The sequence below is a fragment of the Callithrix jacchus genome, chromosome 2 (assembly GCF_049354715.1).
Source record: "Callithrix jacchus isolate 240 chromosome 2, calJac240_pri, whole genome shotgun sequence".
NCBI classification, from domain to species: domain Eukaryota; kingdom Metazoa; phylum Chordata; class Mammalia; order Primates; family Cebidae; genus Callithrix; species Callithrix jacchus.
In genome coordinates, this window is record NC_133503.1 from 71,911,681 (window position 1) to 71,928,247 (window position 16,567).

Here is a 16,567-nt window from a genome sequence, read left to right on the forward strand (position 1 = left end):
GTCGCAACCTCCATCTCCTGGGTTCAAACCATTCTTCTGCCTCAGCCTCCTGAGTAACTGGGATTACAGGCATATGCCACTATTCCTGGCTAATTTTTGTATTTTTAGTAGAGACAGGGTTTCATCATTTTGGACAGGCTGGTCTCAAACTCCTGACCTCAAGTGATCCGCCTGCCTCAGCCTCCCAGAGTGTTGGGATTATAGGTGTGAGCCACCACGTCCAGTCAAGAGTCAATTCTTTAAAGCCTTCCAAACTTGACCAAAAAGGCATCCTCCTTCTTCAATATTCTCCCAGGCTTTAGCCCTGAACTTGGCTTTGCAATGACCTATGTATCATCTGCTCCCACTTAGGCTCTGTGATACAGGTTCAGCATCTACCATGATTCCTGGCTCCAGTAGGAGTTTAATGTTGGTAGAAAGAACCACCAAGTGAATGCTGGGAATTGAGGAAAAGGAGTGGAAAATTCCCTGGTTTTTACTTTGGATGAGTGGGTTAGGGAAAATATTTAGAAGGAATATATGATTTGGTAGGAAAAAGGGAAAGTCCATTTTGGATATGTGGGAAATATATCCTGGAAAGATGAAAATGTCCAGTACACAGCTGGAAATCTGGATTTGAAATCTGGAAGACAGATCTGGACTGGGGATTTGGAGAATCTTGTTACAGATAATAAATGAAGATATGAAAGTATCAATAGCCCAGGGAAAAAAAAGAGTGAAAGTGGTCAGAAATATAGTTGCCCAGGAAACACTAATATTTTTAAAGTGCAAAGAAAGTTTCTCAAGCCAAAAAACTAGGAATTTTCCTTGAATACTCCCCTCTCTCTTGCCCCTAAAACAAAGTCTTCTAGTCCAGCAACCCAGTCCTGTGACCTCAGCCCTCAGGGAACTGTCCAAAACCCATCTCCTCTTCTTCAGCTCCACTGCTACCTCCAGCCCCACCCCTGGCATCTACAGAGCTACAAAAGCTTTAAATGCATCCACTCTTGTTGAGACCAACCCCAGGAATCCTCCACCTAGCACCAGAACAATCTTTAAAAACCTAGGTTGGGTGGCTTACGCCTATAATCCCTGCACTTTAGGAGGCCAAGGTGGGTGGATCACGAAGTCAAGAGATCAAGACCATCCTGGTCAACGAGGTGAAACCCCGTCTCTACTAAAAATACAAAAATTAGCGGGGCATGGTGGTGTGCGCCTGTAGTCCCAGCTACTTGGGAGGCTGAGGCAGGAAAATTGCTTGAACCCTGAAGGCAGAGGTTGCGGTGAGCTGAGATCGTGCCATTGCACTCCAGTCTGGGTGACAACATCGAAACTCCATCACACACACACACACACACACACACACACACACACACACACACACACAAAGACCTAGATTGGATCATATCATGTTTCTGCTCCCTACCCTGCTACTGCTTCCCACTGCGCTTGATCTGGTCCTGCGTGCCATGCTGCTCCAGACACACTGGCCTGCTTTGTGTTCTTCACACCCGCTCAGAAGTTTCCTGCCTCAGACAGGAGTAGTTCTAACTGGAATGTTCTTTTCCAAGAGTTTCAGCTGACTGACGGCCTCCCAATCATAAAGCCCAAATCAAGACATCTTAAGCTACTACTGTCATTTAGTATCATTACTCTGCTTTTAAAATTTTTGCTTAGCTCTTATTATAACGAAATTAACTTAAAATTCTTGATCTCTTCTTTCTCCACGAGAGCAGAATTTTAATTTGTCCTATTCATTGCTGTATATAGTAGTTCCCTTGGTATCCATGGGGAATTAGTTCTAAGACCCTCGCCTAGCCCCACTAGGACATCAAAATCCAAGGATGCTCAATATATAAAGGCCCTTATATAAAATGGCCTAATATTTGCAAATAACATACACATCCTCCTGTATACTTTAAATCACCTCTAGATTACTTATAATACTTCATATGATAGAAATACTATATAAACATTCTTTTTTTTTAGTTTATTTATTATTTATTTTGAGATTGAGTCTTGCTCTGTCACCCACGCTGGAGTGCAGTGGCGTGATCTTGTCTCACTGCAACTTCAGCCTCCCTGGTCTAAGCAATTCTCCTGCCTCAGCCTCCTGAGTAGCTGGGACTACAGGTGCACACCACCACGCCTGGCTAACTTTTGTATTTTTAGTGGAGACAGGGTTTCACCATGTTGATTAGGCTGGTCTCAAACTCCTGACCTTGTGATCTTCCCAACTCAGCCTCCCAAAGTGATGGGATTACAGGGGTGAGCCACCGCACCTGGCTATTTTTGAGGTATGGTCTTGATGTCACTCGGGCTAAAATGTGGTGGTGTAGGCCCGGCATGGTGGCTCAAGCCTGTAATCCCAGCACTTTGGGAGGCCGAGGTGGGTGGATCATGAGGTCAAGAGATCGAGACCATCCTGGTCAACATGGTGAAACCCCGTCTCTACTAAAAATACAAAAAATTAGCTGGACATGGTGGCGTGTGCCTGTAATCCCAGCTACTAAGGAGGCTGAGGCAGGAGAATTGCCTGAACCCAGGAGGCGGAGGTTGCGGTGAGCCGAGATCGTGCCATTGCACTCCAGCCTGGGTAACAAGAGTGAAACTCCGTCTAAAAAATAATAATAAAATAAAAAATGTGGTGGTGTAATTACAGCTTGCTGCAGCCTTGACCTCCCAGTCCCAGGTGATCCTCCTACCACAGTCTCCTGAGTAGCTGAGAATGCAGGTGCATGTTACTTTGTCTTTATAGAGATGACATCTCACTCTGCTGCTCAGGCTGGTCTTGAACTCCTGGGCTCAAGAAATCTACCAGCTTTGGCCTCCCGAAGTGCTGGGATTACAGGTGTGAGCCACCATACCCAACTACATTTTAATTTTATCTATTCTATTCTGTTTTAGACATGGAGTCTTGTTATATTGCTCAGGCTGGCCTAAAACTCCTGGGCTCAAGCTATCATCTCACCGCAGCCTCCTAAACTTCTGAGATTACAGGCATGAGCCACCACACCCAGCTGCATTTTAAAATTTGTGTTAATTGTTGTAGCACTATTTTTTACTGTTTTTTCTAAAAAATATTTTATATCTATAATTGGTTGAATCCGCATATGCAGAGCCTGCATATATTTGCTGCTTGAATTAATAAGGAAAATAGAAAGGAGACTGAGAAAAAAATCAGAAAGCTAAAAAGAAAATCAGAAGAGAGGAGAAGCTAAGAAAAGGAAGAAATCATAAGGAATAATGACTAACATGCCAATGAGGCTGGGTATGTCGGCTCATGCCTGTAATCTCAGCACTTTGGGAGGCAGAGGTGGGCAGATCACTTGAACTCAGGAGTTTGAGACTAGCCTGGGCAACATGGTAAAACCTCATCTCTACTAAAAAAAAAAAAAAAAAAAATTACCCAGGGTGTGGTGGTGCAAACCTGTAGTCCCAGCTACTCAGGAGGCTGTGGTGGGAGGATCACTTGAGCCTGGGAGGTCGAGGCTACAGAGAGCCATAACGGTGTCACTGCACTCCAGCCTCGGTAACAGAGTGAGACCCTGTCTCAGAAAAAAAAAAAAGCCAATGAATTTGGCAAGTCCATCCTTGGTGTCCTTTATTGTACTACCATGGGCTCAAAGAGTAAATGTTCAAACAGAAAGGGCAAAGGGAAGGAAGAATATGGAATACTATTTTGAGAGTGAGAAAACACAGGACTTGTCAGTATGGAAAATATTTGTTCATAATATCAAGCTGAAGGGAAAGGCTCAGTTGGGAAGGGAGATACTGAAGACAAAAAAAGGGGGTGCTAGACAAGGTCTCTGGCATTACCGGAAGAAATGAGATCCTAAATCCTAAAAAAGATCCTAAAGATCATCTTTAAAAAAAAAAAAACTACCCCACATGATTATAGTACAGTATCTGTTTTATATTCAGAAATATCTACTTCCTGGAAATAATTTGTTATTGCATAATTCTTACACGAGTTTGGTCTACAAAATTAACAGCTTTCTTAACTTTTTTTTTTTTTTTTTTAAAGACATAGTCTCAATCTGTCGCCCAGGCTGGAGGGCAATGGCATGATTTTGGCTTGCTGCAACCTCCATCACCTACCTGGCTGAGGCGATTCTCCTGCCTCAGCCTCCCGTGTAGCTGGGACTACAGGCATCTGTCACCACGCAGGGCTAATTTTTGTATTTTGAGTAGAGACGGGGTTTCACCATGTTGGCCAGGCTGGTCTTGAACTCCTGACCTTGTGATCCGCCTGTCTCAGCCACCCAAAGTGCTGGGATTACAGGTGTGCGCCACCTCGACTGGCTTTCTTAACTCTTAAAAGGTACAGATGGGGTGTTTGGGAACAGAGAGCTATGAGGTGTGCACCATACTCTCAGGTGTTTCAGAGAATAAACGTTTGAGAGACAGAGAAAGAGGCAGACAGTGAAGAGAGAAAATGCGCAAATGATAAGGCAAATGGGGCACAACAGTGACAACAGATAAATCTAGGTAGTGGGTATCCAGATGTTCTTTGTACCAAACTTAAGAGCTTTTCTAAGTTTTAAATTATTTACAAATAAAAGATTAAAAAAGTGAGAGTTTTTTTCTGAGGATCCGGCAAGATGACAAAGGTAGAGCAGAAGTGGACCTTCCGCAAGTTCACCTAACGCAGCGTGGACCTATACCAGCTGTTGGACATGTCCTGTGAGCAGCTGATGCTACTGTACAGTGAGCGCCAGCGTGGCGGCTGAACCAGGGCCTGCGGCTGAACCAGGGCCTGCGGCAGAAACAGCACTCGTTGCTGAAGCGCCTGCGCAAGGCCAAGAAGGAGGCACCGCCCATGGAGAAGCCGGAAGTGGTGAACGCCCTTGCGGGACATGATCGTCCTGCCCAAGATGGTGGGCAGCATGGTAGGTATCTACAACGGCAAGACCTTCAACCAGGTGGAGATATAGCCGGAGAATATGGGCCACTACCTGGGCAAGTTCTCCATCACCTACAAGCCCGTGAAGCACTGCCAGCCAGGTATCGGCGCCACTCACTCCTGCTGCTTAATCCCCCTCAAATAGAGGCTCTGCTAATAAAGGCACACAGATCTAGCTCCCCCCACTCCTCCCCCGCCAATATAGAGAGAGACACACACACAGAGAAACTTCACACACCTAAAACAAAGTAGAAAAAGCAACTTCCAGCCAGACAAGGTGACTCACATCTGTAGTCCCAAATACTCAGGAGGCTGAGGTGGGAGGACCCCTGGAGCCCAGGAGTTCAAGGATTAAGTGCCCAAGATCACACCACTGCACTACAACCAGGGGGTGAGGTGGGGAGGTGGGCGGGGTGGGGGGGGGTTGGCGTGGGGGGGGGGGGTGATAGAACCAGACCCTGTTTCATTAAAAAAGGAAAAGAAATGAAAACCTCGTGGGCTCATTCCTTGAAAACCAGAATAGAGAAAAAGCCTGAGAGTGTTTCTGATTCATCTCTGACAGACTAAGCAGATAGTAGCTAAGACTTTGCTGTGGTGGGATATCCTAAGAAAACAATAACCTGAAGTGAAATAAACTCTAGCAGTAAATGTGATCCCTTCTCAGTCGTACAAATGGGTTGCTGGTGAAATAACTTTGAAATGACTGCCAAACAGAATACAGTTCACTTGGTAAAAAATAAGAGTAATATTCCTTATGTAAGAAATATTAATGACATCAAACACATGAAGTTGTCAAAAATAACAATGACTAAGAGGTAACTTCTTCCCATCTCTGTGCAAAGCTGTTTTCTCCAAGGCAAAAATCCTACATACTCAAGGACTCTCCCCACTCTGAATTGAAGGAGCCACTGTTTTCTTATTGATACTTATCTTCTGTTCCTATGACCCCAATCCAAGGCCAAAGAACTCAGCTAGAAACACTTGGACTCCAAGTGGAAAGCATCCCTCTTCCTAGCAGAGACACAGAACACATCCACCATAGAGTTCAAACTCAAGAAATCCATGGGGTCAAGGTTTAACATGATAAAAAGACATCAACTTAACATGGCACATCTAATTATGTTCTGACACCAAAAGGAATGACTGGTAAGTTAGATTCAAGTTCTAACACACTGAGATTTAATTTCTCTTCAAAGAGCACGCCCAGTTTCCTTCACTGATTCAGGACTAAAAAAATCATATAGGGTCTAAACTCTTGGAATAACTTTAAACAAAAATTGAATCATTACTATATATATATATATATATATATATTTTGGAGACAAGAGTCTCCCTCCCTTGCCTAGGCTGGAGTGCAGTGGTGTGATGTTGGCTCACTGTAACCTTCGTCTCCCAGGTTCAAGGGACTCTCCTGCCTCAGCCTTCCAAGTAGCTGGGACCACAGGCACACACCACATGCCCAGCTAAGTTTTGTATTTTTAGTAGAGACAGGGTTTGACCATGGTGGCCAGGCTGGTCTCCAACTCCTGACCTCAGGTTATCCGCCGGCCTCTACTTCCCAAAGTGCTGGGATTACAGGCGTGAGCCACTGTGCCCAGCCCCCACTAATATACTTTCTAGGGAGTGTTCAAGGCAACTATTTGTGTATAAAACTATGATTTTTATGAGCTTTCATTATTTACTTCATATGTAATGACCACCAACTATTCCCAAGTACTACTTCCAGCTGGGCGCAGAGGGACTTCAGAGACCCCCCATCTTTAACAGAAAAAAAATTTTTTTTTATTTAGCCAGATGTGGTGGTATGCAACTGTGGACCCAGCTACTCAGGAGGCTGAGGCAGGAGAATTGAGGAGTCTAGAGCCCGGGAGGTTGAGCCTGCAGTGAGACATGACAGTGTCTCTGCACTCCAGCCTGGGCAATGAGGGAGCGGGGCGTGGGGGTAGGGGAGAACGCTGGGAGATAGTAAGCTCAACATACCCCTAGTTTGCAAATGAGAAAAGTGAAGATGAGAAGGCTTGACCAGTTGATACAATTAGCAATGAAATCTGAGTGGTTTTTTTTTCTGGCCCAGGAATCCAGGCTAGTGTGGGAGATAATGAGAAAAATAATTCAACCAGAGCAGATGATCTGTGAGGGACATTAAAAGATAGGTTAGGTCAGACTGGTCCCAAGAGCCAAACCAAAGACACTGAATGCATTCCTTCAAGCAACAGAAGGATTTCCAGCATTTCCAGAGGAAGGGAAAAGAAACTAAATGCCTAAAGACTGGTTGGTTAGTTAGGGAGGAGCACTGCAATAGTCCAGGTGAGAGATAATAAAGGTATAAACTTTTAAATACACAGAACAAAGTAGATTTTAACATTTGTTTTAACCTAAAATCCCCAAGAAAACCACTGAAACATTTTGTCTCTCTCTGTTTCAGGGAGAAAAACCTCTAACCAACAAATTTCAGGAAAATTTACTGAGAGCCCAAAGGGCATAATTTACCAACAATCTAACATCATCAGAGATTTTAAACAGGCCTCATAAATTAAAACTAAAATTCAACAATATTGCAGGAATCTCAAGTTCAGAAATTTCAGGCTAAACAAGAAATACTTATTTGCAACTAATAACATTTTACTACGTTTTCCAAAGATTTCTTGATTTTGCAAAGGAGTCTGAGTTGGTCAAATGAAGGCCAACTTACTTCCATATGAAAGCTCTGACCCTGCTTATAGCACAGGATCTAGTGAAGAGCAAGGAGCCAATAAATTGCAGAATAAATGAGGCCAGGCCTACAGTGCAGGAACTCCCTCCATCACAGACAACTCTAATGCTAGTCTATTTCGAATAAAGATCTCAATATCGCGGAATCAAGTCTGGAAGAAAAACCCTCCCGGTAGCCTTCGCCGCCTTCCCAGATCAGGCCTCCTACAAGGCCCTCACGGTGCTGTTTTCCCAAAGTAACGCCACCGTGCCACTTCCCGAAGATGACAACCTCTCAGCTCCCTGCCATGTTACCCTCCCTCCAGTCAGATCCAAGAGATGCGGGGAAGTCTCCCAGGGGCCCGATCCGCGTCAGACGAAGCGTTTTCGGGAGCGGGGACTGCCGCCACGACAAGCGCCTTCCCGCGCCCTACTCACCGCGGCCGGGCGGCCGTGCTCGGGGCCGTCGGCGGCGGGCGCCGGGGCTGGGGCGGCGGGCGGCGGGGCAGGGGCGGCGGGCGGCTGCCGGTGCTTGCCGGCGCGCTTGGCCTTGGCCTGGATGCAGCGCTGGTGCAAGGCGAAGGTGTGCTGGCGCTCCAGCTCCAGGCGCTCGGGAGACACGGCTTCGTATCGGGCCTCGCAGGTGCTGTGGTGGCGCCGGCACAGCTCGATGCGCCGGCGGAGGCGCTCCATGACCGCGCTGTGCCGCGGCAGCGCGAACTCCGCCATGGGGCAGGTGGGCAGCACCATGGGCCGCGGGCTGCACGGGCTGGGCCCGGGGCAGCAGGCTGGCACTGCGGGCTTCGCTCCCCGCGGTTACCCCTGTCCGCCTCACGGCCGCGCCATGACCCCGAGGGCAGTGGAGCTAGCTCGCGCGCGGCGGCGGATTTTCCTCCTGCCCCGCTTGGCCCGACCCCCAGCCGGCGCTTGCTGCCCACTTCAAGCCTCGGCCTGTCCCCACCGCCCCGACCCCATTGTTTTCCGTGCAGCCGCCGCCACCGCCATCTTAAAATTGTTTTCTGGGCTCTCGGAAGAAGGCGGGGCCTCGGTAAGAGACCTTGTGCGTCATGGCTGATGAGCAGGGGCCCCTACCAACCAGAGAAGGAATGAACCGGCCGCCCAAGGGCGTGGGGACGAGCACGCAAGAGGCGCGCTCGGGCGCCAGAGCGGTATTTAAAAGGAACTCTCAAGCGAAGGGCGGAGGGAGTCCTCTGGGCGGGCCTCAGTCCTAGGGACGGAGCTAAACATGACTGACAGGATCCCGTCCAAGAGGCGGCTATTGGTTTCCTGCACTTTGCCGGTTGAAGTTCCCTTCCGGCTCCCCAGAGGAAAGAGGAATCGGGCAGGCGGGTGAGGCGCAGCTGGCCAGTCCCCGTCGCCCGCCTGGCAGTATACAGATCATTAAAAAAAAATTTTTGGCTTTGATAAACTCGAAGTAGCTATTTTAACGTCAGTCGTTTTACTTTGACCTCATTCCTTATAGCCAGCCCCATAATTGGTCAGAATCGTCGAGTGGACTGGTAGTTTCCTCTTGCACCATCCCGAATCACTGGTAGTTTCCACCTATTTATTAAAGCCCGATAAAGTTTGAAAAGTGCAGTATTGGCCGGACGCGGTGGCTCACGCCTATAATCCCAGCACTTTGGAAGGCCGAGGCGGGAGGATCACGAGATCAGGAGTTCGAGACCAGCCTGACCAAAATGGTGAAATCCCGTCTCTACTAAAAATACAAAAAAAAAATTAGCCGGGCGTGGTGGCGTGCGCTTATAATTCCAGCTACTCGGGAGGCTGAGGCAGAAGAATCGCCTGAAAACCCAGGAGGCGGAGGTTGCAGTGAGCCGAGATGGCGCCACTGTAGCCTGGGCGAGAGGGAGACCAACAACAACAAAAAAGGGCAGTATTACTCACTACTTAAAAGTCCAGAAGATGTGAACAAAAGCATTAAAGGGAACTGGAAATGGAAAGGATGATACTTCAGTCAAAACTTTTTTTTTTTTGATACGGAGTGGTGCTGTCACCCAGATCGGAGTGCAATGGCATGATTTCGGTCCACTGCAACCTCCGCCTTCAAGCGATTCTCCTGCTTCAGCCTCCCGAGTAGCTGGGACTACAGGAATTCGCCACCACACCTAGCTAATTTTGTATTTTTAGTAGAGATGAGGTTTCTCTTCTCCATGTTGGTCAGGCTGGTCTCGAACTCCTGCCCTCACATGATCTGCCCACCTTGGCCTCCGAAAGTGCTGGGATTACAGGTGTGAACCACCGCCCCCGACCAAAAACAGTCCTTTAGGTAAAACTGAGTCACTCAACAAAACCAAACCAAGGACAATTATGCCCCATTATTAAAACCAGTAGGCAAAAGGTACAAGGAGAGGGACTGGAGCAGTGTTAGTACTAAAACTAGATAGTGTGTGTGTGATGCCAAAGGATATCAGGAACTCTAGATATTGGCACTCTAATTGCTAAAAGGTTAAACAGAAGGTGGCAGGAGGCTGCACACTGAGATATACAATCAGTAGCTCAAACATTTATTACTCTAGCTTTTTACTAGGGCTCATGAGGTTTTATTTTAAAATCAAGAGAAAACAACAGTCAAATATTTTTATACAAATTCGGCAGAAAAATACAAATTCTAATGTTTTAAATGGAGAAAGTGGGCCACCAAGGCAAAAGTGCCATAATGCAGTCCTTTTTCTTTTTTTAGCATTCAAACATATAAATTTTACACCAGAACTATTTTGTTAATAGAAAAAAATAGGAACTAGGAGCACTACAATCTGTGTACATACTTTTCTTTAGTATGTGATCTAAAAGTTTAATAGCACATTAAAAAAACTGGGCATAACTTTCAAAAATATCCCTGAAGTATTTAAGTATATGTAAAATATGGAGTCTGATTCTGAACAAAGAATTTTCTAATAAAAATTTCAAAGTTTAATGGTTCCCATAAGTCTTAAAGAATATTAACTACAAATCACCAGGAAAATTCCCTCCTTTTCTGAGCTGCTGTCCACATTATTATACAACAGAAACTAGTGCACCACAATCAAGTGGGTAGGAAGAGAAGGCAAGAGCTAAAGATAAAAGACTGCATCAAACTCATGTGGTGAGATAAAGTCATTATTTCATCATGCATAATCATTTCTGCATATTAGTGAACTCTGACATAATGGCCAATTAAAGGAAGATCAACCCACTAACTGAACACAGTAAAACACACACACTGAAGGTTACTATGAAGTAGTTCAGTCAAAAGCAGACACTTAACACAGGGCTTTAATGTAACACCATTTAGTAACGTGACAAATTGAAAAAAGTGAGGAGTACTTTGTGGATAAGAAAACGGAGGAACACATCTGATGGAGAGTGGGCCTTTTACAACAATGGAACAGGTAACCAGCATGTAAAATCATAATATAAGTGCCTTTTTAAGAGTTGAAAACTGCTGCTAGTCATTCATTAATGTGTCAGACATTTAATCAGGATGCTAGACCTTCAACAAAAACTGAAAAAAGAACCGAGAAAAGGCATTTTTGTTTTGAACAAACTTTACTAAATAACCCTGGAAAGGCAATGAACAATCTAACAATTTAAGCTCTAATGATTTAAAGCTCAGCTAGAAGAAAGTGAGGCATGACACAGACCATCAATGGAGGGTGAAGGAGGCAGATTTCTGGAAATACAATGATCCCACCCATTTGCTTCAAGGAGAAACCTGCAGACATATTTTCAGGTCTTGCTAAGTAACAACTGTTTATTTGTAATCAATACATTTGGGAAAGTCTGCTATGTAGCTAAGGTCACTGTGACCACAGAACAACAGATGAAAAGGAAAAAGCACTGAACAGCAAGAAAAATGCATCCCATTCTCAAAAGAATTTAAATGAACTTTAAAAAGAAAAAAAAAATAGATACAGCCTTCCTTTTTTACAAATATATTTCCTCCCCAATATAAACACTGTGGAGTGTTTATATATTCAGTGCAAGGAACAGTATCATCGGTACATTTGAAAGCCTCTAAAGAACTAAAGCTAAAATAACATCTAACTCTGAATATGTTTCAGTGTAGAGTAATAATAACATTACATTATAGTGGTATGGGAGAGGCTCTGATAGCACCCATCTGCATTCTGTATGAAAAAACAAACCTAAGATCACTTTTTAAAAAATTCTACAAGCCACATTAAAAAAAAATTTGAACAGGACTGCTTTATTGTGTAATTTATGACACAACTGTTACATGAATTGCAAATGAAGGCTTAAAATATTTAGCAGCTACAAAAAATCAGGTAACTCATGCTTCATGTCACCCCTCCCACAAATACTTCTAGTCTGTTCAACTGCAGTCAATTCTGTATTGGCTTGCCTCTGAATTAGACTTCTGAAGTCTTTATACAGAGTAAAAGAAACAGATAAAAATCAAAGATTGTATTCTATTCTGTACTTTGACCCTGGAAAGGTATGGGTCTGCTTAAAAGAAAGAAGAAGAAACATACATGTAATCACAATAAAGCTTAACATTATGCAGGGCTTATAATCATTTTCAGGAACAGACTGCAAGCTGCACTGTGAAGAAAATGCATAGCAGAGGAGAAAGCTGGGGATCTGAGGAAACAGGTAAGGAAAAGTGTCAACACAGTGGAAGAAGTGATGAACATACCTACTCCGGAGCTCATGTGCCATGCCCTGCTAGGATGCCTTAACAAGCCACCTGCTCCAGAAGGCCACAGCCTGACGCTCCCAAGTGGAGTATGAATGCCCAAGGGCCACATGAAGCCACCTCCTCCACTACCTGCAAAGCTGTCTGGGAATTGAGCTACAGAACACACGCACTTTCTGGTCTAACCAACATCAAGTGAACGATTTTTTTTCCATTTCATATATCTATTTTTAATACAACTTAAATGCAACTTTCATATAAATTTGGGCTTCCACCAGTCCCTCTCCTCAATTTCCTTAGGAGGAACTGAGTAATTGAAACAAACAAAACAAGATTATAGCTATAAATGACTGCACTTTAAACGTGATTATCAATTTTGAGGGACAGAGATGTGAACGTTTTACAATACCAAACTTAAAAAAAAAATGTATTATAAAAACTGTAACTCATCCCCCAACATTTTAAAATGGTGGTATTATGTTTACACAAACAGATCAATACATTAAATTAAGCCAAGATCTTAAAGATTGGCAAAGTTCTATCATTCTATTTTAAAAAACAAAGATGTTACAAAAAAAAAAAGTTAGTTACTTCATGTTACATTTCACAACCATTATGTTAAATGTTTTCTTTTCTACAGAAACAGGGTCCTTTATATCACAACTGCAAGTATTTACTGCTAGATGTTTAAAGTTACACAGACTACTGTTCAACTGGAACCTGCTGATAGTAACATCTTGAAGTTTTCTGAGTTTCAACCTAAGGTGTGCCAGGTCCTCTCCTAGGACCACTTTTGCGGGGGTGGGGGGGGAGGGAAAGGAAATCACAGATCAAGCTCTTAAGATTGTATCACTCTCTTCGTGGCTTTCTGTTTCTTGGTGATCTGTTCAAAATTTCATCCTCCTATTGATTAAAAAAAAAAAAAGAAAGAAATTCAGTATAATTAGCACATTTAAAAAATAATAAAAGTTCATCTTATTTTCAAGGTCAGCCAGGCTGAGGATAATTTATTTAAGGAAAAAACGAGGAAAATGATTTGAAGAAAAATGCACCAAGAAGAATGGTGGTTTCAGAGGAGTGGAATTATGTCTAATTCAGTTTGGTCTTTATTGTTTTCTATAAACATACATTTTATCAATCTAATCCATAAACATTTTCTTAAAAAAGGATCAGACACTGTGATTTCTTAATCCCCAACAATCTACTGGCCTACGGCCACACTATCCCCATTCTGAGGATAAGAAACCAAGGATTCATGAAGATGGAAGGCTATCCAAGTAGACTGACTCCAAGGCTGCTGCTCTTTGTACTCTATTACCAGTTGCTAAGATTATAAATTACCCTATGAAAATACTCCCTTTATTTAAATGTGTCAGCAACTTTTTTAACGTGAGGAAGTTTGGGGGAGACATGGTCTCTACCTTCAAGAACTGCATTCTAGTTAAGAAAGAACATATCCATTGAAAATATACTAAAGATACAGATAACATTGATCTTTAGTAATAGGAAGGCAGAGTTGTTGTAGCTGCAAGTACCTGAGGAAAGCTTTCCAGGAGAGACCAGATTCAAACACAGAAGTGCTGGGAAAGGGACATTAGTAGGCAATGGTACAGACAATGACTGTTCCTTTTCTCTCATACTCTATATGTCCAATCTACCACAAAACCAAGCCAGAACTCCAACTAGTTCTCATACCCGCTGTTCCTCTCCTGTCACCCTTTGTGGGACTGCTGTATCTTTCCTAGATGATTACAGGAACCTCCTAACTGGTCTCTCTGATATATAGGAAACACAGCAGACACAGTCATCATCCTGTGACACCTGTACCCAAAAGCCTGTGATAGCTGCGCACTTCACTAGGAGGGAAAGCCAAGTCCACACAACAGTCTACTCTGGAGCCTTCTCCACCCTTCTTTTCTCCACTCTGTCTCTCAGCCCACTAGCCATAATGGCCTTAAAAGACAACCACTTTAGGGCTCAAACTGGCTGTTCTCTCTGCCTGGAATGCTCTTCCCACTGATATCCCCATGGAAAAGTTCTCTATCTCTTTCAAGTCGTTGGTCCAATGTCATCTGTCCAATAAGGTTTTAACATGGTGATCCGCCCTACCTCTAGCATTTTTAATAGCTTTTCCTGCCTTAATTTTTCAGAGTTTATCACTTCCTAATATACTATGTTATTTACTTCCTTACAATGTTTACTGCTCATTGCCTGTTTCCCACAAGCAGAATTTAAGCTCCCTAAAGGCAGCATTGTCTGTCTCATTTACAGACAATTCCTAGCACAAAATGGGCACTCATAAATATCAGGTAAATGAATGAACAAATCTATGAACAGGGACAAGAAGTTTAGAACACAGTGATTTGTACAAGAAATACCCTTTAAGGTACACAGTTATTTGTACAAGAAATATTTTTTAGTGAGGAGAGGTAGATAGGTTTTTAATGACCTAACGTTGTCTTCCTAGCAAGCATTTTATTTTCTCCCTACAACCTTCTGCTTATTCCAGAAAATCATTTTCAGCTAAAAGGATACATTTGAGATTCAGATGTAGCTTAAAATTATCAAACAAAACACTGACCTATATCACATAGAATCCCACTTCGACAAAATTGGCTTTAACAGAAATTTTACTGCCATAAGCCACTGTAAACTACCCTATCAAAATATTTCCTTTACATAAATGTACCTTCAACTTGGAAAAAAAAAAGTGTGACCCCTTTCTTTTACCTCTGCTTTAGGTTTTCTGTCTTCCTCCTCTTGACTGACAGTGCCACCATCTTCTTCAGCATCACTTTTCTGTTTCTCTTCTAAGACAGAAGTTAAACAACTGAGCAAACCTTATCATTATTTTTGTTGACAATTAGCATTAGAACACATCTCTAGATCTACAATTTTTTTTGAGATGAAGTCTTGCTCTTGTTGCCCAGGTTGGAGTGCAATAGCATGATCTCAGCTCACTGCAACCTCTGCCTTCAGGTTCAAGCAGTTCTCCTACCATGGGAGCCACTGTGCCTGTCCAACAATTTTTTTTAAGAGATAGGATCTGGCTGGGAGTGGTGGCTCACAACTATAATCCCTACACTTTGGGAGGCCGAGGTGGTAAAATAGCTTTAAGCCGGGAGGCATAGGCTGCAGTAAACTGAGATCACACCACTGCACTCCAGCCTGGGCAACAGGGCCAGACTCCATTTCAAAAAAAAAAAAAAAAATCAGCTGGGCATGATGGTGTATGCCTGTGGTCCCAGCTACTTGAGGGCCTGAGGTAGGAGGATCATTTGAACCTATAAGGTCGAGGCTGCAGTAAACCATGATCATGCCATTGCACTCCAGCCTGAGTTACAGAGTGGGACCTTGTCTTTAAAAAAAAAAAAAAAAAACGAGACAGGGCCTCACTCTATCGCTCAGCTGGAGTACAGTGACACTATCCTAGCTGATTATAGCCCTGAACTCCTGGGCTCAAGCATTTTTCCTTCTTCAGCCTCCTAAACTGCTACTATTACAGGCCTGAGCCACCACACCTGGTTGTAAACAATCTTTAACTTGACTGTAAAGGTTTAACAACATTGTCGGGTCTTGGTGTGAAGCAGATTATCTGGACTCTTATTTCTTACCAAGTTTCTCTTCGCCCTCTTCTTCCTCATCTCCCTTGTCTTTTTCCTCTTCCTTCTCTTCTTCCTCTTCCTTCACATCTGGTTGAGGTGCATCGGTCTTCTTATACTCCATAGCACTGGTCTGTTTCTGAAATATTCCCCAAAGTACAATTTCGTTTACATGTTCATGTATCATGTTATCATATTCCTGAATGCCTACAGGCAAAGTTCTGTTCCAGACTGCATACAGGGTTAGATATACAGAAACGAGTAAGATGTTATTTCCTACCCTGAAAAGCCTGTGTGTGTGTGTGTGTGTGTGTGTGTGTGCGCGCGCACACACACATTTCAAGGCAGAACACAAAAAGGGCCAGGTAGGAGAGTACAGGTCAAAAAAGTCAAGGTGACTGAGGCACAGATACTCAGAATAGTGGCAGAGGATGAGGCTGGAAAAAGAACTTGGGATCCAGTTACAAAGTGCTATGAATGCCAGATGAAGCATAATCCTGATTTAGCAGAAGTAGAGGGCCAAAATAAAACTTTCTTTTTTTATGATAGCATGCAACAAAGGCTAAATAAGAAAAACTAACAGTAAGGCTATGGTACCCCAACATACTGTTTTGAGAGTGGGGAAGGTGAAGAAAGAATAGATAATGAGGGACCAAAGACAGAATTACAAAGAACAGAAATAGCTATCTATGCCAGCAGGAAAAGCTGATTATTGTCTGAGTGGTTAGT

General features: G+C 43.6%; 2 protein-coding genes and 1 pseudogene across 8 annotated transcripts in view; 1 reads left to right on the forward strand and 2 right to left on the reverse strand.

Moving 5' to 3' along the window:
- MAML1 (mastermind like transcriptional coactivator 1) overlaps positions 1-8,605 on the reverse strand; it is a 45,658-nt gene extending 37,053 nt beyond the window's left edge. The window contains exon 1 of the mRNA XM_002744469.6: positions 8,015-8,605. Within this exon, the coding sequence (XP_002744515.3) occupies positions 8,015-8,326 (312 nt within the window). The 5' untranslated portion in view covers positions 8,327-8,605. The remainder of the gene's footprint in view (positions 1-8,014) is intronic.
- LOC100896707 (small ribosomal subunit protein uS19 pseudogene) lies at positions 4,584-5,147 on the forward strand (annotated as a pseudogene).
- Positions 8,606-10,834: 2,229 nt separating the features above from the next.
- The window catches only part of CANX (calnexin), a 53,924-nt gene continuing 48,191 nt past the window's right edge, over positions 10,835-16,567 (reverse strand). For all 7 annotated transcript variants that reach the window (XM_078364754.1, XM_035290763.3, XM_078364753.1 and 4 more), the window contains 3 exons: positions 15,851-15,977; positions 14,967-15,046; positions 10,835-13,139 (listed from right to left, as the gene is read on the reverse strand). In XM_078364754.1, coding sequence (XP_078220880.1) covers positions 13,086-13,139; positions 14,967-15,046; positions 15,851-15,977 — 261 coding nt within the window. In that variant the 3' untranslated portion in view covers positions 10,835-13,085. The remainder of the gene's footprint in view (positions 13,140-14,966; positions 15,047-15,850; positions 15,978-16,567) is intronic.